The sequence below is a fragment of the Camelina sativa genome, chromosome 13 (assembly GCF_000633955.1).
Source record: "Camelina sativa cultivar DH55 chromosome 13, Cs, whole genome shotgun sequence".
Lineage (NCBI taxonomy): Eukaryota > Viridiplantae > Streptophyta > Magnoliopsida > Brassicales > Brassicaceae > Camelina > Camelina sativa.
This window is the reverse complement of record NC_025697.1, coordinates 12,272,673-12,298,254: the sequence shown is the minus strand read 5'-3', so window position 1 is coordinate 12,298,254 and position 25,582 is coordinate 12,272,673. Positions and strand designations below refer to the sequence as shown.

General features: G+C 35.3%; 4 protein-coding genes across 4 annotated transcripts; all 4 read left to right on the top strand.

Annotated features, from left to right (window-relative positions):
* On the top strand, positions 754-1,944 carry LOC104738171. Its single transcript, XM_010458389.1, has one exon. The coding sequence runs from the start codon at positions 754-756 to the stop codon at positions 1,942-1,944; it is 1,191 nt and encodes a 396-aa protein (XP_010456691.1).
* On the top strand, positions 2,015-3,346 carry LOC109128350 (uncharacterized mitochondrial protein AtMg00810-like). Its single transcript, XM_019234553.1, has one exon. The coding sequence runs from the start codon at positions 2,015-2,017 to the stop codon at positions 3,344-3,346; it is 1,332 nt and encodes a 443-aa protein (XP_019090098.1).
* LOC104738169 (F-box/WD-40 repeat-containing protein 1-like) lies at positions 6,671-8,018 on the top strand. Its single transcript, XM_010458386.2, has one exon. The coding sequence runs from the start codon at positions 6,684-6,686 to the stop codon at positions 7,857-7,859; it is 1,176 nt and encodes a 391-aa protein (XP_010456688.2). The 5' UTR covers positions 6,671-6,683; the 3' UTR covers positions 7,860-8,018.
* LOC104736531 (CBL-interacting serine/threonine-protein kinase 25-like) lies at positions 22,770-24,528 on the top strand. Its single transcript, XM_010456532.2, has one exon. It carries the CDS (start codon positions 22,957-22,959, stop codon positions 24,409-24,411), a length of 1,455 nt encoding a protein of 484 aa, XP_010454834.1. The 5' UTR covers positions 22,770-22,956; the 3' UTR covers positions 24,412-24,528.

The following is a 25,582-nucleotide window of genomic DNA, read 5'->3' as shown; positions in this document are numbered from 1 at the left end:
ACACAACTAATCAACCTGCTCGCAGCTCAACGCTCCAATACCTCCTCCGAAAAACTGTCTGGTAAAACACACTTAACCGATGTCGTTTTAGATACTGGCGCATCTCACCATATGACTGGTGGCCTTTCTATTTTGGTGGATGTTGTTGACATTGTTCCTTCACCAGTTACTAAACCTGATGGGCAACCATCTCGTGCCGTTAAGTGTGGTTCTCTTCAATTGAGTTCAGCCTACCTGCTGACTGATGTGTTGTTTGTTCCTGATTTTAATTGCACTTTAATTTCAGTCTCCAAGTTATTGAAGCAGACTGGCTCCATTGGTATATTTACTGATACATTTTGTTTCTTGCAGGACCGTTTTTCGAGGACTTTGATTGGAGCGGGTGAAGAGCGTGAGGGGGTGTACTATTTTACGGGAGTGTTGGCGTTGCGGTCTCCCAAGTTGTCGGCTCATCATCTGTCATCGAGTGCTTTGTGGCATAGAAGGCTTGGCCATCCTTCTCCTGGTGTTTTAGTTTCTTTATCTGAGTGTGTTCCTTATCCTAGCACTGCTGGAGATATCAAAAGTTGTGACATTTGTTTCCGTTCTAAACAAACAAGAGATGTTTTTCATGATAGTAGTAATAAAGCTTCTGATTGCTTTTCACTTGTTCATTGTGACGTATGGGGTCCTTATCGCACTCCCTCTACAAATGGTGCTACTTATTTTCTTACACTAGTTGATGATTATTCGAGGGCTGTCTGGACCTATCTCATGACTGCCAAATCCGAGGTTCCTCAGCTCATACGAAATTTTTGTGTCATGTCCACACGACAATTTGGCAAACCGGTACAATCGTTTCGCACAGATAATGGAACAGAATTCATGGGCCTAACATCTTATTTTCAAGAACACAGTATCTTGCATCAAACGTCTTGCGTCGACACTCCTCAACAAAATGGGCGTGTTGAACGCAAACACAGGCATATTCTTAATGTTGCCCGTGCATGCCTCTTTCAAAGTCATATGCCTGTGAAGTTTTGGGGTGAGAGTGTCCTTACTGCGACACATTTGATAAACAGAACGCCGTCTTCTATGTTGAAGAACAAGACTCCGTACGAATTGTTGTTTGGCCGGCGCCCGTCGTATTCTATGATCCGTACTTTCGGTTGTTTGTGTTATGCACATCTTCGGTCTAGAGATAAGGACAAGTTTGGTCCTCGGAGCCGGAAATGCGTCTTTGTTGGCTATCCCTATGGGAAAAAGGGGTGGCGTTTGTTTGATCTTACCACTGAAAAATTCTTTGTTAGCCGCGATGTGAGGTTTGAAGAGGAGATTTTCCCTTTCTCGCATCCGATGTCTCCTTCTTCGTTACCTATACAACAACCTGTTGTTGTCGATGATGACTGGTCTACACCTCCGGTTCCTCCGACTGTTGCAGTTGTTTCCCCTGACTTTAGTTCCTCACCGGCTGTTGGACCTGTTCTACCCGAAGAAGAACCTCTTCCACCATCCACTGTGGTTCCTTCTCCGGGTAGCCCGTCTACTTCGTTTTCGTCTCCAGTTGACGAAACCTCGGAGACTACTTCGCCTGTCACTCCGGGTCTACCAGAACTATTGGGCAAGGGACAGCGCAAAAAGTTTCCTTCGGTTCTTCATAAAGATTTTGTTGTTCCTCCTGTACACTCTTCCTCTCACGCTCTCGCCCCTGATCTCCTCGATTCACTGTCCTCTTCTACGGTCTCGGGTACGGTTCTTTATCCTATAACTACGTTTTTATCTAATGTTGGTTTCTCTGCGAACCACATTGCTTTTATGGCTAAGATTTTAGACAGTCACGAGCCAAAGCATTTCAAGGATGCTGTAAAGATCAAAAAGTGGTGTGAAGCAATGCGGAAAGAAATTGACGCATTGGAAGCAAATAATACTTGGGATGTTACTGATTTGAAAGAAAGCTATCAATAGTAAATGGATTTACAAGTTGAAATTTCGAGCTGATGGTTCTCTCGAATGACACAAAGCGCGTCTTGTTGCAATGGGTAATCTTCAAAAAGAGGGGGTTGATTTTAAAGAAACGTTTGCTCCGGTTGCAAAGATGACTACGGTACGGTCTCTTCTCGGAGTTGCTGTTGCAAAAGAGTGGGAGGTTCACCAAATGGATGTGCATAATGCCTTCCTTCATGGTGATCTCGAGGAAGAGGTTTACATGCGGCTCCCTCCGGGTTTTCAAACCTCTGATCCTAATAAAGTGTGTTGTCTCCGCAAGTCTCTGTATGGTCTTAAGCAAGCACCACGGTGTTGGTTCTCAAAACTGTCCACCGCTCTTCGTGCATTTGGTTTTAAGCAAAGCTACCAGGACTATTCTTTGTTCTCTTTGCTCCGTGGCTCGACGGTGATTCACATTCTGGTCTACGTTGATGACTTCGTTATTGTCGGAAATAATCTTGAAGCTATTAATCATTTTAAGGTTCAGCTCAGCAAGTGCTTCCATATGAAAGATCTTGGTAAGTTAAAATATTTTTTGGGTATTGAGGTCTCTCGTGGCAAAGATGGTTTCTGTTTATCTCAACGAAAGTACACACTCGACATCATTCACGAGGCTGGTTTGTTAGGTGCTGCACCTGCTCCAACACCAATGGAAGTTAATCATCAGCTTGGCTCGGTCAAGAGTCCGTTGTATAAGGATCCTGAACAGTATCGTCGCTTGGTTGGTCGGTTCATTTATTTAACTATCACGCGTCCGGATTTGAGCTACCCGGTTCACATTCTTTCTCAGTTCATGAAGACTCCACTTGTTGCTCATTGGGAAGCTGCGCTTCGTCTTGTTTGTTATCTCAAGGGCACACCTGATCAAGGCATTCTTCTACGCTCCGATAGTTCTTTGACTCTAACGGCTTATTGCGACTCTGATCTCTCTGCTTGTCCATGCACTCGTCGCTCTTTGTCTGCTTATGTTATTTATTTGGGTGACTCCCCCATTTTTTGGAAGACTAAGAAACAGAATACTGTATCTAGTTCCTCTGCTAAAGCTGAATACCGTGCCATGGCTTACACACTTAAGGAGATCAAGTGGTTAAAAGGTCTCATGGAGGATTTAGGTGTCGCACACACTACTCCGATCTCTCTGCATTGTGATAGTCAAGCAGCCATTCACATTGCTGCTAATCCTGTTTTTCACGAACGAACAAAGCATATCAAACGTGACTGTCATCAAATTCGTGACGCCGTGCAAGATAAGTTGATTTCTACGGTTCATGTCTCCACTCACGACCAAGTTGCAGACCTCTTAATCAAGGCGTTGCCTGCGCCTCAGTTTCAACGACTAATGTCCACGTTAGGTGTTCGAGATTTCGTCTCACCAACTTGAAGGGGGGTATTAGGACTAAGAGATATATGTAAATCTTCTATAAACTATATTTACGTGGGTACAAAGTTATCTTCTAGTTAGGGAACTACTCTTGTATAAATACTCTCAACCTCTATTGAATAAACAGACAGATTCGCACATTACCTTATCTTATTTCAAATCACCATTTTCAGATACACAAGTCGTTCTATATCTTCTTCTGTGATATCGTCTTTGTTTGTGATCACTTCTCTCACCTTTTCTTGTGCTTTCTTCATAACTCTTGGGTTAGTAATCAAATGCGTCATCACCCATGTTATTGTGTGGCCAGTAGTGTCTACTCCAGCAAGAAGAATATCCTGTAATTATCCCCAAAAAAAAAAAAAAATACTTAATAGAAAAACAAAGTTAGAGATTAAAGAGGTGTCCCATCACGTACGATAAGAATTCCTTTGGTGTAGTTTTGAGTAAACTGAAACTCTTCAAGTTCAATTTGTCCCGTTCCACCTTTAGCAGCTAGTCAATGATATCATCTTTACTACCACCATCTTCTAGGTGATGTTGTATACAATGATCGAAAAATGCATTTGTAGCCTTACAGACCTTCTCACATTTGGTATGTAATCGCGTGATCCTATCGATGATTCTACCAATAACCGGGAAGTTATCTGATGCTGCAAAACTCCCCTAACACCTCCATTGTTCCACGAACAACTTCTTCATAAGTATTCTCAAGTTTGCTCCCTTCAAGATTGATCCCAAATCCAATTCTACATATAACACTCCTAGAGAGTTTCAAAAACTTTTTGTTTAAGTTAACCGGTTTTTAGTTCAATCTCTCCCTTTTCCACCTTTAGCATCAAGTCAATGATATCATCATAACTACCACCATCTTCTATGTGATGTTGTATAGATTGATCGAAAAGTGCATATGTAGCCCTAAAAACCTTCTCACATTTGCTATGTAACCTTGTGATCCTATCGATGGTTCTACCAATAACTCCCCAAGACTTCCATTGTTCCATGAATAACTTCTTCATATGTATTCTCAAGTTTGCTCCCCTTCAACATTAATGCCAAATCCAACTCTACAAATGACACTCCCAGAGAGTTTCAAAACCTTTTTGTTCATGTTAACCGGTTTCTCCAACGAAGCGAACTGTTGGATGGTCGCGAACAACAATCTTCGTCAAACGTTTTTAAGAGATCCTTCGCTGTCTCTGGAGTTGACGCAACAAAGTATAATAAACAATATTAACCATGTTATTTACAATCTCATGATTTTAAAATCTATTCCTATATTTTTCATTTCAAATATAAATAAAAGATAATTAATAGCTATTTTAAAAAATTTAGTTTGATCACAAAAAAATTAAGACAATAAAACATTTTTTCTTATTATCATAATAACTTTTAGAAAACCATGGATAAACTTCTACACCCCAAAATTTAGTATTGTAGAAGACACTCTACATTCTACAATACTGAAACATCCACGAGAGGGAGGAAAGATAGTGTGTGATAATCTTATATAAGCGTACGTCCACGAGAATATATAATTATTCTCTAATTTGCAACAATGCTAAAATGTCAAAAAAAAAAGAAAAAAAAAATCTTCTCAAACGAATAATGCTAAAAAAAATCAATATGAGGTAATTTTCTCATAAGCCAGGGATCGTCCAACGTTCACGAAAGTTCGTAAGAAGGAATTTGAATACTGACAACTGAGGGAGATGCAGAAAAAATAGAGTAACAATTTAAATATGATTTATTGGTGCTGAATGGACGAAGTATGGAACGAATGGTAGCAAAATTGGCATATACAAAAAAAGATCAGCAACGTATCTCATCGTTTCCCTTCCTCATCCCCTGCCATGGAGATAAGCTTATAATTATTAAAAATAAAAACAATTCATATGTATAAATGTTTTTTCTTTTGGTTAATATATATATATATATATAATGTTTTTTTGTTTTCTAGGGTCAAGTAAAGGTACATGACAAGATTTACATAGACACATATTTGATACTTTCTACGATATTGATTTTATCTTTTTAATTTGCGCTCCATATTTCCTTCGGTTAGTTTCTCAAACGTAAAGAACTACAAACAACAACACTTTAAAACTTTGGATTACGATGATAAAATAATGAAATTCGTCATGACAAGCTCAAACGCGGAAACCCTCTCACTTAATTTATTGCACAAAGCTCTATTTTCGCATGATTTTATGAAATTAAGATCATATCCTTCTATGGTCCACGTATATTTCTAATAAGATTATATCTAAATTTATTATTGGATTCTAATTTATAAAGAATTTGGAAGACTTTAACAAAATCATCAAAAGTGAATAAGTGAAAGATTTTAAAAAATTACTATTTAGTATTATATAGTTTTGTTGATTAGTTTTTTAAAATTTTGTAAAGTAATCTAAACAATCTCTAAGTTTTTGTAATATTTTTAATGACTTTATTTTGTAAAGAAAGTGTGCAAAAACATGAACAATTAACATTGTAATTGAATTCATTAACAATCCTAGATTATTTTGTTTTAATTGAATAACACAAAACTTTTATTGACTTTATAAAAGTATGAATCCAATAACTCAAATTTGTTAAGATTTTAATTGACTTTTTACAAATCACAAACAAATAACACTAAACTTTAACATAGTTTAACAAAATATTGATTTAATAACAACAGAATCTACATAATATTTAAAGTTTATTAAAATCTCATACTAATAACTCCCACTAAAAAAAAGCGTGGTCCTAAACTTTTATTACCTCCACATGTATATATGATAACTCAAAACAATTTGTAAATGAAATTAAAGGAAAATGCTAGGAGAATCATAATTTAAAATTTTAACAAAATCTTCCAAATATAGTTATTAAAAGAATAATTTGGGTACTTAGATATAAAAACTTACTTTTAAAAATTTTGATTGATTTACAATTTTTTAAAATTAATTAGTTATTTTTGGCCATAATTAATTAAAGAGAGAAAATATTTTTTGAAATTAATAATTATTTAAAAGATTTTATTCATCTAAATATTAAATTTATATTTATCTTTATTAAAAAATTAAACATTTGTCTTAACACCAATGGCATGACAATCAAATTTTTTACATTTTATAAGATTAGTATCATAGGTGGCAAAAAAAATAAAAAATAAAAAAAAATAAAAAATTAGTTTCATATTTATAGTATATCCGTATTTATGTAATAAGAAAGTGTGGTCCTAAACTTTTATTACATCCACGTGACATATCCAACATGCTATATAAACATCCATACCGACAGATTCATAACTCATACCTCTTGCAGCAATAACTTTTTGAACTCTCATATGGTAAATATGGGAATTAATACCTCCCGAAATAAAGCTTCATCTTCGTCAGAAGGTTCTTTTATACCTCCCGAAATATGGAAATTAATATTTGGTAGTGTTCCAGCCGAAGATCTAAACCGATTCAAGTTGACGTGCACAAGATGGAATGCCCTGTTGAAAGATAAGAGATTCATCTACGATCATCTAGAGCAGGTCCAAGAACATATCATACGAATCACTGATAAGGTTCGGATCATTAATCCCGCGTCCAACGCCGATCATTCCTCTTTACCACTCCCAAAGGAGTTTCGAGGAAGCGGTAAGCTGTCTGATATTGTTCATTGCGATGGGTTATTGCTATGCATCTTTCGTCATCCCAAAAGACTCGCTGTTTGGAACCCTTGCTTTCACAGAGTAAGATGGGTCACCAAACAGAATTCATCTTATGCATTTAATGATTATTACGGCATTGGATATGATGGTGCATCTCATGATAACTACAAAATCTTGAGATTTTACAATGAAGATATTTTCGAAGACGACCAGTCCCCCACGGGTAAGTATGACCCACCGGTTGAGATTTACGACCTCAAGTCAAATTCTTGGAAAACTCTTGACATTCCTTTGGATTGGATTGTACTCTCACCGTGTGATGGTGTGTCCTTAAAAGGAAATATGTATTGGATTGCTGCAGAATATCATGGCCCACCATTTATCCAAAGTTTCGATTTTTCCATGGAGAGATTCAAACATATGAGCCTAATTCCTTTCGTCGAAGGTCCATATGATAATGTAGCCTTATCAGCTTATAGAGGAGATAAACTTTCTTTGCTTCGCCAACACATATACGAAGAACATGATCTAGGGGAGATTCAGGTATGGGTCACAAACAGTATCAAAGATAGGGTTGTTTCTTGGACCAAACTTTTTGTTGTGTGGAGACCTGATCTGCCATCATTTGAGCTCGGGGTAGATCCTCCTCATTCAGTGTTTTTTATTGACCAAAATAATAGGATTAACGTTACATGTTCTGAAATATTAGTTACCAATGGAAGCAAATGCGTTTGCGTTAACTTATACATTATTGGAAAAGATGGATTCCAAAAAAAAGAGATAGAAAGACATAGGGAGGAAAAGGTATGGACATATAACTCTGGTTATATGTATCTTCCAAGCCTAGTTCCGGTCCCATAGTCTGAGGATCTGCCCAAAAAAAAATAATAATAAAGAAAAGCATACCGTTAAGTTTAATGTTTTGTGATATATTTTATGCTAGCTCTAACTAAACTATAATTTATAAACATTTTGTCAAATCCCGAGGCATCATTATGTAAGGATATAAATATATTTCTGTTCAAGGTTGCTTTGTGGATTAATTAGTGCATGTTTCTTTATATACCTTTTACCATCGAGGCAGAATGATTCATTTAAATATGATCAGCTCATTATCGGAAAAAAAAATTATTTCAGAACATAAAATGTCTAGGTTTGGGCTTTAGATTTTCGTATGGCCTTGAAATAACATGGTTTTGAATTTTGTGTCCTAATTTCTGACGGTGTATTTGTTGACTGAGTTTTATAAGCTGTTCGAAACATGTCATGGGATTGCTACTAAATCAGGATGTCATACAACATTGTGATATATGAGACAACAAGATAGAATCATCACATATATCTCATAGATGGTGTGAAGACAATGAGCAGAACTAACAAAGTTGTTGAGGCACTACTTAACACAATTGCAGTAAGAACATATGTGAAGTTCCAAAGTAGTACAAGAGGTATTACATGAGCGCCGAACTGTGTGAGTACTTTAAAGAATTGAAATACAGAAGTTTGGGGACAACTTGGACAAGCCAAGAGGGTCAGATTCAATGGAGATGGTATCAAACGTCTGAAGCAGTTCTTGTACTAGTCCAACGTTAATACATGAAGTAGTACAAAAAGCTGAATTGAAGAGTTTGAGTACAGAAGCTTAAGGCCGACTTGGACAAGCCAAGTGGCGGTTGTTGAGCTGGATGAACATCTTGAATGGAAGATTCAAGATGGGATCATGGAGAGAAACTTTCCTATTTGTTATATAATAGGAAATTCCTATTTGTTGTATAATAGGAAAATTGTCAATCCTAGGGGTTGTACAATTGTTAATCTCTCAATTCTTATTTGTTGTATAATAGGAAAGTTGCCAACCCTAGGGGTTGGGCAATGAATATAAATACCAAAAAGGCGCTTCATGAAGACTTGCGCGCTTCAAGGTAGTTTCGAGAGATGCACACAAGATGTGTGGTGTCGCCCCATCAACAAGATAGAGAGATCTTTCGATGGTATTCATCTAGAAAAGAATGATAGGCATAGTAGTGCTTTTATCATATATAGTTGTAATTGCTATCTTGTTCTAGTGGATTCGTTCTGGACTAGGTCCCGGGGATGTAGGAAAAACCGAACCTCGTTAATAAAGCTTGTGTGTCTTATTTACTTTATGCACATATAATCTCGAAGTCGATCATACACGTACTTAAGCATATAGAGTTAGCCACAAATATGTGTTTTCAATTGGTATCAGAGCAGGGCTCGATAGAGATTTGGTTTTGTTTTGGGTGTGATCCTGGATTTGTGGCTAGTAGAGAATTAAAGCATATGAGAAGGACGAGTATTCATGAAGTTATAAAGAAAGAGATCGAGAGTATGTTCAGAAGTGTTTGTGTTTGAAGAAGCAAGCGAAGAAAGAGTTATACGGTGTACTAATCAAAAACTCCTAATGAATCGCTTTGAATTTGACAGAGGCAGAACTAATCATAAACTCCTAGGAAGTTCTTGTGCTATTCATCGAAGTTGTGCGAAGAACGTGGGAAAGAATAGAGAAGAAAGACTGAAGGAGTAGAGATCATACATGTTTTTGGGTTTTTTTGTTGTTATGTGAGAAGACTTGGAATTGAGAAGGAGATAGCATGGTTTAACCCTTTTGGGTTTCAATGGCTATTAATATTATCATAATAAGACATTAAATCAACAATGGTGAAGACAAAGTCGAAGCTTTAGTTCACAAATCAGATTTTTGGCATCAATGGCAGTGATTCACACTGAGTATTAAAAAAATATTGAGTTTAAAGAAAAGAAGATCCTTAAGGAATTAAAGATAAGGTGATTTCAACCAAATCATTGGAGTCGACATTAGAACGGAGATTGATGAAGACAGTGGAGTTGATGTCAAACTTATCGGATTAGGAGTGCAGTATAACGGAAGTCGGAGTACTGTTCATTGGAAGCTTCACTTTTTCCTTGCCGTCGAGATCAATGGCGCAAAGCCTGGCGAGCTGTTCGTGGTTCAGAATCATCAGCATTGCGAGCCTGTGCGAGAAAATTATATTTGGGATTAGGCTTAGAGATCCCACGCTTGGAACGAGTCGTCATGGAATGATTATTTATCGGTTCCGGTGAAGGGGTCGGATCCACCGGAGCAGAGATTGTAGAAGCTTGCGAGGACAAGGAAGAGTCAGTGGCGGTGTCAGATGAGTGTGCCGGAGTCGGAGAAGCAGACGACAGAGACGATGAGTCGTGAGAGACGGATAAGGTTTTTGATGGGCTTGGAGTTTTGTTTGGAGTGGAAGAGGATAAGTGGGCCGGGAAATCATGATGGGCTTGGTCATGTGTTTGGGTTTTATGGATTAAATTTTGAGTGGAGGTAGAGGGCTGGATCGTGGGCTGCGATCCATTTTGAGTTGGAGCAGTGGGCTCAGCGGAAGACGGAGAAGAAGTCAAGGAAGAAGAGTCAGAGATCGGAGTACGTACCTTAGATGGCGTTACCGGCGGAGAAGACGTAGTAGATAGAGACGTCGTCGACGGAGTGTGTGAGGACGCTGGAGATTGAGAAGGTGATGGTGAAACAGCCAAAGGTGATGACGGAGACGGTGAGGCAGACGATGGCGGAGACGGGTGGTGAAGAACCGTGCCGGGGAAAAACGAATGTATAAGTGGAGACGGAGAGGACAAGTGAGAAGCAGTAGCCGCAGGTGGTGGTGAAGACGGTGAGATTGACGCAACAAACAGGAAATCAGTCTCAAGGAATTGAACATGGCGTGAAGTATAGATTCGTCCAGTTGCAAGATCCAGGCAATAATAACCACTCTGTGTTTGCGAGTAGCCCAGGAACACACACCGCTTGGACCGATTATCCAATTTATGAGCAGCATATGGTCGAAGCCAAGGGAAGCAAGCACAGCCGAACACACGAAGCTTGAGATAATTGGGCTTGACTCCAAAGAGGCGTTGATAGGGGGAGACGTTGTCGATGGTCTGTGTTGGAAGACGATTGATGAGATAAACAGCTGCGGAGAAAGCATACGACCAGTACTTGAGAGGCATAGAGGCGTGAGATAGAAGTGTTAAACCAGTTTCGACGATATGCCGATGTTTGCGTTCGGAGAGGCCGTTATGCTCAGGAGTGTGTGGAGGTGTCGTAAGATGAGCAATACCATGAGAGGACAAGAAACCACGTAGTGCAATGTATTCGCCGCCATTGTCAGAATATAAGGTTTGGATTTTGGTTGAGAAATGGTTTTCTACAAGTGTTTTGAAAGTGATGAAGATTGAGTGAACTTGTGATTTATTTTTCAGGGGATAATACCATGTATATCTGGTGAAGTGATCCACAAATATCACATAGTATTTGAAATCATCAATGGAGAGGAGAGGGGAGGTCCACACATCTGAGAAAATATATTGAAGTGGTTTTGTTGAGACAATAGAGGTTGTAGAAAAAGGGAGCTTGTGTGTTTTATTAAGCAGACAATCCGAACAAGAAATAGAGTGAGATGAAGAAGACAAAGGAAGAGAAAAGTTGGAAACAACAGATTTCAAGGTCGATGAAGAGGGGTGACCGAGACGAGCATGCCATGATAGGAGTGTGGTACGAGGACTAGGAGCGGCATAGAGTGCAGCAACGTGAGATGCAGACATCGGCCACTCATACAATTCGTTATTAGTCCTGCCTTGGAGCAACAGGACCCCCGTGCGCAGATCCTTCACCTGAAAGGAAGCAGGAAAGAATGTAACGGAGACTTGATTAGAGTTACATAGACGATATACCGAAATGAGTTTCTTGTGAATGTTGGGAACACACAACACATTTGTTAACGTAAGAGGTTTAGAATGAGAAGGTAAAAGTATTGAACCAGTGTGAGTTATTGGTAGGCTTGTTCCATCACCAATCATCACATCATCATTACCAGTGTAAGGTTGATGCATAGAGAGATTCTGAAGATCAGAGGTAAGGTGATGAGTTGCACCACTGTCTAGTAACCAGGGATCGGTGTTGTGAGGAGATCGAACAGCGAGATTAGCCCGTGGTTGCCATGGCGTGAAAGGGCTGCTCGGAGAGGAGCTAGTGGAGGAGAGCCGGTTCAGCAGTTGGGAACAGAACTTCGCAGAGTGACCTTGCACACCACAGTACTGACAGCGCCCCTGATATGATACCATATAAATATATGTGCAAAGGATGATCTTATTACAATAAGAGGAAGAACTATATATACAAGGAGATGTACTACTAGGGCTTTGCACTAAAAGTAATTACCTAATCTACTTTACATATATAGTTGATACAATCAATGATATGATTGATCCTTAATAAAGATGATAAAAGAGGTTTTAAATTTGAACCAAGAGATAATCGGTTGGTTTGAGCAGAAAAACCAAAGTCTGATTGGGTCTGAATCTTATACGCTACTTAAAAAGATTTCAAGGGTATCAAAGTTTTGATTTTGCGCTGTTGGGAGAAACGAAGAAAGGGATCACAAGTCTTTGTTGATAAATTTATAGTCTGGAGATTTAAAAGAGACATAAAGAGTAAAAAACCCAATATAATTTGAGGATGAATGGAGAAATTCGTAAAATCAAAGGGTTGTCGACTCATCTCAAGTTATCGAGAACCTTCTCCTCATGATTTGTTTGTAGAAATTTGAAAGGAAAAGAAGTGTTTTATGTTGAAGAATCATTCAAGCAAAGGTGGATTTAACCTCGGGATGATGTCTTCTTTGTGGTTGATTTGAATAGAAGAAAAGTATTTCGGAGATGATTTTGCAAAATTGCTTGAAGTTTGTATTCTGGCTCGAATAGAGAATGAGATGATTGCTTAAGCAGAATCAAACTGATTCATGGAGAAACACGAGGCTATAAGGGAATTGTGAAATCAAAACAGAAATTTTGATTTTGATCAGATATAGTTTCTGAATACGAGAAGTCAAGTGGTGAGAATGGCGATTGTGATTGAAGCGAGGATTCCAGAGATTATTTGAAGAATTGACTGTGTTATTTATACCATTCGGTGATAAGCAAGCAAAGACGTATGTTGAATCAAAAGGTTAAATCGAGCTCCAATTTTTAAAGCAGAAGGAGTTTGTTTGTGGCTGTATAGGAAGAGAGTGCTATTGGAACCATAGCAGGTGTCGAGGAAGGGATCAAGGAGTTCAAAGTTAAGATTTTGGAATCCGATGCTTAGGAAATGCATTATCAACAAAAAAATAAAAAATAAATAAATAAATAAAATTAAAATAAAAAATAAATAAATCAACGGTCAAAAAGAATTGGTAGGGTGTGGTTCTATTTCTGGCCAAAAGAAGGATACATAGATTTTTCCTTATGGAATCTACGAAGTCCACAAATCAGTTCAAGTGCTTGTTAAGATTGGTCTGGTACTATTACAGGTTTGCTAAAGTTTTCCAAGTTGAAGAGGAAAGTTGGTACTATTACATCTTCATCTTGTTTGGTGAAGATGAAGAATATGAAGATTCCAAGAAAGCTCATGCATGAGTTGATTGAATAGAGTTCAAAAATCTTGATGAGTTCATGCTTATAAACTTAGTGGTGTGGAGCTAACTATGCTTAAACATGGAAATTTCAGAAACTGATCTAGATAGAAAGTAAACTGGGAGTCTGCATCTTGATTGGTTGAAGTATGATTTGGAAGTGTGTTGGTGTATGTGTCCTGAATTGGAATTTGTCTTAGCGGGACACGCAATCAACATGAGGGAGAAGAATGTTGAGCTTCATAGAAAGAGCTTTGGGAGAAGAAAACAAAGAGCGTGTTCTTGATCAGCTATTAATGGTTATTTTCATGAGAAAGAAACATGAATCAAAATATGGTTTGGAAAGATGTCGCTGGTATTTGCAGAGAAATCAAATAATGATGAAAAGAAGGTTGCAGGTTTTAAGAACATTTTTTCTTTCACGGGTTGCTACTTTCTTCTTCAATTACTTTGGCTACAGACTTTGGATTTGAGTTCTAAAAGTTGTTCTAGAAACTTGGAAACGAGATCTTTCCAATTATATAAAGATATTCTACTCATTCCTTGTGGCTTGACGGGAAATTGCTCTCAAATTTGGCTGTTTGCAGGCAGCATTATTTCGGATCTGTGTTGGGATTTTGGCCATAACTCTCAAACCGTAAATCGAAATCGCGATCTGTTTTCTCCTATGGCTTCGTATGACTATGTTTGATATCCCCACCAATTTTATTAATTTTCTGGGTTATTTTGCTACTCCGTTTATGCTCAACATCAAGAGAGATGAAGAAATTTAAGAGGTAGCAAGCACATGACTAGAATTGTTGGGTGTCAGTGACTGTAATATGCCATGAAAAAGAGAGAAGATTATTTTTTTTTAAATCTTAGAAGGATTACCAAAATTTGTTTCAAGATAGCAACTTCAGGAGAGGGTTTGGTGATACAAAAATAATCTGATCATACTGAAATTTTGTGGGGAGCTTGGTGCTATTACGTACTTGAGATTCAACGGTTAGATTGAAGTTTTCAATGGCTGGTTTGGTATTTATTCAAGCATGTTCAGTGTGTTTCAGGCACAGTGTTTCCCAAGTTTCAGATTTTTCCAGTTTCTGTGGTAATATCAAAAGGAGGACCAAATGAACTCAGAATGGAATGAAGTTTGGCAGAGATACTAAAGACATGTTGAACTAGATTCTGGTAGAAGGGAACTGGTTTTGGAATCTGGGAACCTAGTAGAATGATGGTGGTTCAGACTAGTTAATTCCAAGATTTTTAAAGCTATGCTTTTGCAAAGTTTTGTGTGGTGAATGTAAAAAGAGTTTCAGGGATCTGCAGTTTTTGAAGTTAGGCTTTCTTTCATCATGTGGTTCCATCGTTGGAGTTTGATGTGTCTGCAAAGTTTGTGCTCATTTGTGAAAAGAAAAATTGTTAAAACAGAAGCCTCAAGAACGTCTTTGGATTAGCTGATGTGAGATAGCTACAAGAAAAGCTACCGTTTTGGAGTCCGACATATCAGGTTCAAGTTTGCTGTAGAAGTTTCATTGAATCAGTTTGTGTGAGACAGCTACTATCATAAAGCAGTGCATAGAAAAATCTAATAGTTGATATTGGCTGCTATAATTTCTGGTAATGGAGTATGTTCCATCAGGGAGAGATAGAGAGAGTTGTGGGAGAGATAGTTGTTGGTTTGGATATGTGATGTTACAATCAGCTCGTGGCTGTTGTAAGAACTAACTCATCAGCTCACAAAGATCACTGAAACAGAGGTCTGTTGCAGGGCTACGAAGATTGTTTCAAGTAAAAATCAATAAAATAAACTTCAATTTTTATGATCAGAAGATGGGTACATTAAAGGCATAACAGCGGGTATAATTCAAGACTAGTCAAGTGCTATGCAATGTTGTAGTAGTCCAGATGGGTGAATTCAATATGTTGTTTGTTTTTATCTTAGTTTGCACTCAAGCTGGGGGAGAAGAGCAAAGAGCTAAGAGTTTGTAGCGAGCTAAGAGCAAATATTATGGGGGAGCTCTACTAGTGATTAGAGATTAAAGAATGTGCTTGAGTATCAAACTAAGTTAAAAAAGAGGGAGAATGAAAATGTTATGATCTTTCAAGAATGATACATGATGTAGCATGAAGTGAGAGATTGAAGGAGATTTAAAACGCAGTCATCAAGGGAGAGATTGAAGATATTGTGATGAATAGTTTTATAAGATGCATGGAATTGAACAACTCAATCACTAAGGGAGAGATTGAAGACGTTGTGCTAACTAGTTTTAATAGGTGCATGGATTATAAAACTCAATCACCAAGGGAGAGATTGAAGGTGTATGTGTTGACTGAGTTTTATAAGTTGTTCGAAACATGTCATGGGATTGCTACTAAATCAGGATGTCATACAACATTGTGATATATGATACAACAAGATAGAATCATCACAGATGTCTCATAGATGGTGTGAAGACAATGAGCAGAACTAACAAAGTTGTTGAGGCACTACTTGACAAAGTTGTTGAGGCACTACTTGACACAGTTGCAGTACGAACATATGTGAAGTTCCAAAGTAGTACAAGAGGTATTACATGAAGTTATACAGGACGCCGAATTGTGTGAGTACTTTAAAGAGTTGAAATACAGAAGTTTGGGGACAACTTGGACAAGCCAAGAGGGTCAGATTCAATGGAGATGGTATCAAATGTCTGAAGCAGTTCTTGTACTACTCCGACGTTAATAAAGGAAGTAGTACAAGAAGCTGAATTGAAGAGTTTGAGTACAGAAGCTTAAGGCCGACTTGGACAAGCCAAGTGGCGGTTGTTGAGCTGGATGAACATCTTGAATGGAAGATTCTTATTTGTTGTATAATAGCAAATTCCTATTTGTTGTATAATAGGAAAATTGTCAACCCTAGGGGTTGTACAATTGTTAATCTCCCAATTCCTATTTGTTGTATAATAGGAAAGTTGTCAACCCTAGGGGTTGGGCAATGAATATAAATACCAAGAGGGCGCTTCATGAAGACTTGCGCGCTTCAAGTTAGTTTCGAGAGATGCACACAAGATGTGTGGTGTCGCCCCATCATCAAGTTAGAGAGATCTTTTGATGGTATTCATCTAGAAAAGAAGTATAGGCATAGTAGTGTTTTTATCATATGCAGTTGTAATTGCTATCTTGTTTTAGTAGATTCGTTCTGGACTAGGTCCCGGAGATGTAGGAAAAACCAAACCCTGTTAACAAAGCTTGTGTATTTTATTTATTTTATGCACATACAATCTCGAAGTCGATCATACACGTACTTAAGTATAGAGAATCAGCTACAAATATGCGTTTTCAATTTCAACTTTCGTTGACCGTCGTTCATTTTTTTTTTATCCCAAGAAGAGGGAACTCTAATTCTTCTCTTCGTACCCTAGTTTCTCTAAACTCCAATGGCCTCTTTATTATCCGATTTGAAAAGCCAGTTGAGATAGATACAAAAAATCAAAATTGTGAGGAAAGTCATTGGCACATCACCGTCCAAGTCTTGTTCTGGTTCCTAAACAAGGTTACAATTGCTTCTTAGCATTTTATATTTACGCATATGGCCCCTAGAATAGATAAAAGAAAGAGAGAATTATCCATGGTAACCCACTTTAGTTAATGATTAGCCACCCGAACCTCTTTTTATTTTTATTGTCACACTAACTCATTTTTTGTGTAATGATTTTCATAATACCAAAAATATCTTTTGTCTTTTTTTTTTTCAAATGGCAAAGATATATGGTTCATAAAAAATTTAAAATTAAATTCCAATATCTAAATATTTATGAAAATATATTAATTGTTTAAAACCTAATATAATGAATTAACTTTGAATCGACTTTCTTCGTTCTCCACAACATAAGATCTGTTACGTCTTTCTCTTTTTGATTAGTTTATTGAATTTTTGGGTTCAATTATTGTTAATTATGAACCCCTATTCTTTTAATTACGTTTCATTAATAATTTTCAAAAATACCATTGAAAGGTAAAAGAGAGGTGGATACAATGCCTATTAAGAATTTTTTTTAAATTATTACCAAACAAGTCTCCTAGAATTAGTACAATACACCAGACTTAACCAAAGTCTATAGAACTATGCAGATTAGCTATATGTCTACTTAATATATTTTTAACGTTTATCAACAATGAGAAGATTTTACCGAAGTTTATGAATCTCCGTAGACTAACTATAAATCTGCTTAATATATTTTTGAAGTCTACTAAAAATACGAAGACTTAACAAAAGTCTACACAACTCCCCAGACTAACTATAAGTCTGCTTAATATATTTTGAAGACTTAACTTAAGTCTATACAACTCTGCAGACTATCTATAAGTCTGCTTAATATATTTTTGAAGTCTACCGTAAATACAAAATTTAACCAAAAGTCTATAAAACTTCGCAGATTAACTATAAGTCTGCTGAATATATTATTGAAGTCTACCGAAAATACGAAGACTTAACAAAAGTCTAGATTACTAAGCAGATTAGCTATAAGTCTGCTTAATATATTTTTGAAGTCTACCAAAAATACGAAAACTTAACAAAAGTCTAGATTACTTTGCAAACTAACTATAAGTCTGCTTAATATATTTTTGAAATCTACTGAAAATGCGAAAACTTTAAGAAAGTCTATAATACTCCGCAAACTAGCTATAAGTCTTCTTAATATGGCTTTGAATGGAAAGACAGAAAAATAACAGATCACCCTTTAATGTAGTCCTCCTATCACTAAGTTACTATTCAAGAATTTTTTTACTTTTAAAAGTTAATGCAGATGAACTGTGTGCAGTTCATATTTTTTTGTTTTTTTGTGATAAATGCAGGAGAAATACATGCAGATATGGTTTACAACTTTTTTGATGTTGTTCACCCTTGATCTGCACTTAAACAACCAAATATTGATCTAATCTATTTTGCTTGATCTACTTGAACCACTTGATATGCTCTGCCTGATATGCTTTCTCCATTCAACGCTATATATATTTTTGAAGTCTACCAAAAATGCGAAGACTTTATCGAAGTATATGAATCTCCGCAGACTAACTAGAAGTTTGCTTAATATATTTTTCAAGTCTACCGAAAATCCGAAGACTTTACTAAAGTCTATGATTCAGCAGAGTAATTAAGTCTACCAAAAATGCGAAGTTTTAGGGGGAGGTATTGGTTTAGGATTTAGAAAGAATTTTAATGACTTTAAAAGTTAGGTAAAATATGTTGTTATTCAATCAAGACTTTTTAAAACTCTTTAAAAATTTGGTGTTATTGGTTGTGGATTTGTAAAAAGTTATCTAAAATCTTAATAAATCTAGTGCTATTGGATTAAGAGTTTTATAAAGTCATTAAAAGTTTTATGTTATTCAAGTAAAACAAAAAAATCTTGGATTATTAATGAATTCAAATTTTATGTTATTGGTTTAGGATTTTATATCATTTCCTTCATAACAAAAGTCATGAAAACTCTTTCATCAAATAGAAAGATTTTACAAGATTAGAAAAAACAAATCAGCAAGATTTTAAAAAACTTCCTAAACAATCTCTTAGAATCCTTCACCAAAGTTTATAGAACTATGCAGACCTATAAGTCTGTTAAATTATATTTTTGAAGTCTAAAAAATTACCAAAGATTTTTGAAGATTTTTTATTAAAAAATATTTCCTTTTTCATTTGCTTCCCTTATTAAATGATTTCCTTAATTTTCGTTTTCAGTTATTTCCTTTTTTAAATTTTGTTTTAAAGTAATTTTCTGAATATTTAGTATTGTATGTGTGATTTTTACAATATTTATGTAGTTAAGAAGAAAAATGAATAATATATGCAAGGGTAATATAGTAAAAATGTGCTGTACAAATATTTTTTAAATCTTGATAGGTTATTTTAGTTGTTTCTAATAAATTGTAGGTTATAGTAGCAAATCTCCCAAAAAGAAAATTAAACTTTTTAACTTTATTTAATTATAATATTTCGTGTTTTATAACTTATGGTTCTTTTAAAAAAATTTCAGTCAAGTGGGTTTACCATGTGGGTTCTATTTCTTTAGATTAGTATGTCTACACTGTATCTTATATTACAAAAGAGATAAAATATACAGTATTACGTTTATATTACACCATCTATCAAATAACTTTGGTAACAAATTCCAACTAAAAATGTATTTTTCAAAAATAACTAAAAGATCACCAGAATATAAATTAACACATGTGTACACACTCAAATTAAACGAAATTAGATATTAAAAAATTGCTACTTTGCAGACATATTTTGTAATTTTTTTAATTCAATACTCTTTCATTTAATTTTTATTTTATTTTATTACATGCAAATTATTAATTTGTTTATATATTTAACAAATTTTTATAAACCATCATTGATAACTTTATTCTAAAGATGTATCATTGAAATAATATAAGCGTTTTGAAGGGTAAATTAATGTTCTCATAGAATCATGTTGTTGTAACTCCATTCTTGAAAACTAAATATCAAACATTGTAGCACATATAGGCGGACCTACGTTCAGATGAACGGGGTCAGATGACCCCCAAAAAATATAAAAATTAAAAATGTTACCGTGTATTCATTCCTGATTTTGGTTGACAATCAAATAATTGACCCTGTTAATGTGTGTTCAAATCTATGTTGAAGCAATGGTATATTTATTTTTTCTGTTTTGTTTATGTTATATATAGGCCACCCATCACTTTTCTTATTAATTTTTATATTTTTTTGTTATTGTTTTAGTTGAAAGTTTTTTGTAGACTTTTTTATATGGGTATTTTTACAGTTACTTCATAATGTTATTATATAGTTTTCATCAAAAAAAAAATTACTATATAGTATGACTTCCTAAAAAAAAAAAATAGATCCGCTATAAGCACAATCTTGAATCTCTCTATACAGTAGTTGTCTCTAGACAATATCACACCATTATGCAACATGAGACAAAAATATATATATATATATATATTTTATTTCATTCAGTACCTGGACAATATATGTTATAGTCAGACGAAAATATGTACGTTTAAAAATTTAAAGATAATCCATAAGATAAAAATAAAATACTATTGAATAAGAAAACACCGACTAAAATTTATTTGATTTGGGTTTGATGCTATTTGTGTATCATCTTGTAAAAAGATCTTATATGGCAATGTTCTCATATTTTCAAAATGATGTGTTGGGTTTAGATTGATTCTACCCACACGAACTTTTCAAAATCATTAAATTTCAAAAACTTTTTCTCTCGAGTGTTAACGGTTACAGAAGCTAGCGAGCCACAAAAAAAAAACACATAAACAATGAATAAAAAATATATTATCGAACTCTATATATATACCAACGTTATTTCTCACATACTAATTTTTTTTTTAACTTTAATCCTCCAACATAAATATAATTTGGTTTTAATCCACTTAAAATTTTATTTGTTTAATCTTTGAATAACTAGTTATTATTTATTTTATCTATAATATTTCATTAGTATATTGCTGTTACTATTCTCTTAATTGTTTTTCAAATTTTGTCTCTAAGTGCAACTAAAATGTAATAAACCATGCAAAATCTTGTCATTGAGTGGGACTAATATATAATAAACCATGCAATCAACATCATTACAGATAATAATAAACTCTTGAGCCTTAATAACTAAGATCCAAAACAGCATGACGAAAATTGACTTGCATATCGTGTCCTTTGCAGTCGACATAAAAAACTTTATTATACAGATGCATATATAGTCATTAATAATGTAACAAGATTTGTTTTAAAATTGCTGGAGCCTCATAAAAAACTTAGTTATTCTACCAATAAAAATCTTCTTCAACTATAGCTACAAATGAATGCTACCATTGCGCCATCATTATTTGTTTTATTCGATATTTCAGTCAACAATATTAATCTCTTTTACCAAAAATCTTTGGACTATTGTTTCAAATTCATTTATATATTACGTCCTGAAATCCGATAGAGATATGAATGAATAATTAATAATTAAAGTATATGATTTTTTTTTGTTGGTGGTGGAATCAAAAAGTACAAGAACTAAAAAATGTAAACAATACTTTAACTCTGCCTAATATATCAAGTTCCTTTATTTGTTTTATTGGTTGTTTTTGAATTGTTCATGTATCATGTATTATGTAACATGTTTATAATAATATAATTGTTTGCACTTAACTCGTAATATATCTCGTCGTCTACTAAGAGTATATATAACAACAAATCAACAATAGTTTTAAGTTGCGTCGTTTTATTATATAGATGAATATACAATATTCAGTAATTGTTGGGTAAGATATATATTTGTTTTAAACAAGATTGGAGCCAATGAAAATTTTTAGTCATTCGCCTGAAAAAATATCTTCTCCAACTATGGGATACAGACAAATGCTACCATTGCGTCATCGTCATCGTGTTTATTCGAAATTTTCAGTCAATAATACTAATCTCTTCCACCAAAACTTTTGGACTATTGTTAGCTTTGGTACTTAACTTGTAACAAACAAAACTATAGTTTATTGGAAATCGTTCTTCCATAATCTACCATTATTCCATAATCCACAACGTTCTCCAAATAAACAAATTTAATCATCAAGATAAACTCTACAAATCAAAATCCGAAGTACACATTTATTGATAAATAAATTCAAATATATGTGGATGATAAATTTCAAAATAATCAGAATTATTTTTAGTTTCTACAATATGCATATACACGCTTTATGTGGTAAAATCATTTAGTGGATTATATGCAAACCGAACTGTGGGATAAGATAACAAAATAATATAATGTATTTAAAAGAAAACTTGGACCCTTTTTAAGTATAAATTTTTTTATCTTATCATATACTTACTTGTACGACTGTTTCTGATTATGATATTTGGCTTTAATTAATTAATGTATTAAAGTAGGCTCTAGACGATTGCATCATTTGCCCAACCATGTAATCCTGCCCTGATGATAGGGTGAAAAGGATAAGGTGGATAACATCCTCCTTATGTAAGTACAACAATTAAGGAGACGTCACAATAGTTATTTACATTAATAAAATCATTTTAAAAAACCAAAAAACATTAATACGTGTGGTTGAAAAAAAAACAACACATATTAATAAAATTATACTTATATGACAATAATCATTAATTTAATATTCATTGAGGTGTAACGGAAAGAGGAACATTAATTACTGTAAAATCACAAATATATAGATAGAGAAAGAATAACCCATTCACTCGTATGAAAAAACTTGCTTCTCAAAACCGCAGCAGATTGATTAAGAAAGATTCTTTCGTGTCAGCATCTCTTTTATTTACCCCACAGAATATTTTTACAAGGGGCCTTCTTCCTCAAACCGCCTCAAGTCCTTTTTCTTCATTTCTTATAACTATAACCCACCTTCAAGCTTATCATTCATCATACTCTCTCTCTCTCATTTATCTCCATATTGTCACTTGTGAGCAATATGCTGAATATGGAATCTTTCTATTTCTGTATATGCTCATGGAATCCAAACTTAAACTCATGTATCAACAACTTTACCCTCTCCTAAATCATTTCTCGTACATCAATAACCGTCTTTACCAATCGGCCCTAATGGAGGAAGAACAACAACAGCGTCGAGTTCTGTTCGGGAAATACGAGATGGGAAGGTTACTAGGCAAAGGAACGTTCGCAAAAGTCTATTACGGCAAAGAGACAACCACCGGAGAAAGCGTTGCAATCAAAGTCATAAACAAAGACCAAGTACTCAAACGTCAAGGTATGATGGAGCAAATCAAAAGAGAGATCTCAATCATGAAACTAGTTCGTCATCCAAACATCGTCGAGTTAAAAGAAGTCATGGCTACAAAGACAAAGATCTTCTTCATCATGGAGTTCGTTAAAGGCGGTGAGCTTTTCTCCAAAGTCGTTAAAGGAAAGCTTAAAGAAGACTCAGCTCGTAGATACTTCCAACAGTTAATCTCAGCCGTTGATTTTTGTCACAGCCGAGGCGTCTCTCACCGAGATCTGAAACCTGAGAATCTCTTGGTAGACGAGAACGGTGATCTCAAGGTCTCCGACTTCGGTCTCTCTGCTTTACCGGAACAGATTTTGCAAGACGGTTTGCTTCATACTCAGTGCGGTACTCCGGCTTACGTTGCCCCGGAGATTCTGAGGAAGAAAGGTTACGACGGAGCTAAAGTTGATATATGGTCTTGCGGCGTCATCTTGTACGTGCTTCTCGCCGGGTTCTTGCCGTTTCAAGATGAGAATCTGATGAACATGTACCGGAAAATATTCAAATCGGAGTTTGAGTTTCCGCCGTGGTTTCCGCCGGAAGCTAGGAGGTTAGTTTCGAAGCTTTTAGTCGTTGATCCTAGTAAACGTATCTCTATCCCGGCGATTATGCGAACGCCTTGGTTTCGTAAAAACTTCAACTCTCCGGTCGCTTTCAAGATCGACGAGCTCGATAACCAAAACGTAGAAGAGGATACAACAATAACAACAGCAACAACGCCAAAGTTCTTTAACGCGTTTGAGTTCATCTCATCCATGTCATCAGGGTTTGATTTGTCGAGTTTGTTCGAGAGCAAGAGGAAGCTTAGATCTATGTTTACGTCAAGGTGGTCAGCGTCGGAGATAGTAGCGAAGCTTGAAGGGATTGGTAAAGAGATGAACATGAAGATGAAGAGGACTAAAGATTTTAAAGTGAAGATGTTCGGGAAAACGGAAGGGAGGAAAGGACAGATCGCGGTGACGGCGGAGGTTTTCGAGGTTGCGCCGGAAGTAGCCGTCGTTGAGTTATGCAAATCGGCGGGAGATACTTTGGAGTATAATAGGTTGTATGAAGAGCAAGTCCGCCCGGCGTTGGAGGATATTGTGTGGTCGTGGCATGGTGATAATCATAACAATAATAATTATAATCATGTTAATTATGTTACTGATGAAAATTCTGGTAGTGACTGTTAAGAGAATGTGATGTAAAAACTGTTTAGTTTTTTTTTTTTTTTTTTTGTTAACCAGTTGTTTAGATTAAGGAAGTTTTGTAAATTGTGTAATATAGAAGTTGAGTTTTTTTAAATTTTATATGATTATACTTAGCTTTAAAAGACTTCATTTAATCATTTACATTATCTAGTATTTACTAGTAAGAGAGATATTGTTTTGCCTTATATGACTATCTAAAGTTGAAGAGAGCTTTGGAGCCACCATTGCAACATTTGTACCGCACCACAGAAGTTTGTTAACCACGCCAAAATTACGAATATCGTGTAATATATTAACCAAAACGTACTACAATCGATTGTTTATAGTTTATCCGACGATCTAAATTGACCATCCAACAACTATTCAAATCATATATTTTATGTAAATACAATTTTATTACATCGAGTAGTAAAAAAAAAAAAAAAAAACCAAGTAAATAATAGAGGTTGGATGATGAAAAGTCTACTTCAAATACTCATATCTCAGGCACATACCACACATGTAAGCCAATATAAACTCTGAAATATTCATTCTCTGTTTTGTTGTTTATCCTTCATCTATTCCATCTGTTTTCCCAATATACTAATCTCCCACTAGGAGGAAAACATTATGCAGTAGGCGTTAATAACAAGAACTACTTAAAACTTTTTTTCTCTCTTTACAAGTTAAAAAAATTCTATGTAAATCACTAATGTCGAGCATATTAATGCCAATATGCCATCATAACAAAAATAGATTATTATTATTATTCTTAGAAGATAATTCTAGAGATTAGTGTGACAAGTGGACACGGTAACGTTTGTTGCGTGATAGAGGAAAAAGGTAACGGACAAAACTTGTAACATAATTGGATAGTTTGACAAAGAACAGGGCACGTGTTCGTGTCGTAGTGTGTCCGAAACGACCCACCTTTTCTCGTTTTCCAAAGTCAAAACAAATTAGTAAAAGAGTAATCACAATTTCCAAGGACACAGAGACGACAATAAGTTCTTGAACCGCCTTATCCCTTTAATTAATTTAATAACAGCAGGTATGATACGTTATGTAAGCTTGGACGAGGAGTCTGAGGACCAAACATTCTGAAAAAACGTTATATTGCGTTTATGCAGACATGTCCAGAAAGCGTGTAAATGCACAAATTATAAGTTCTACA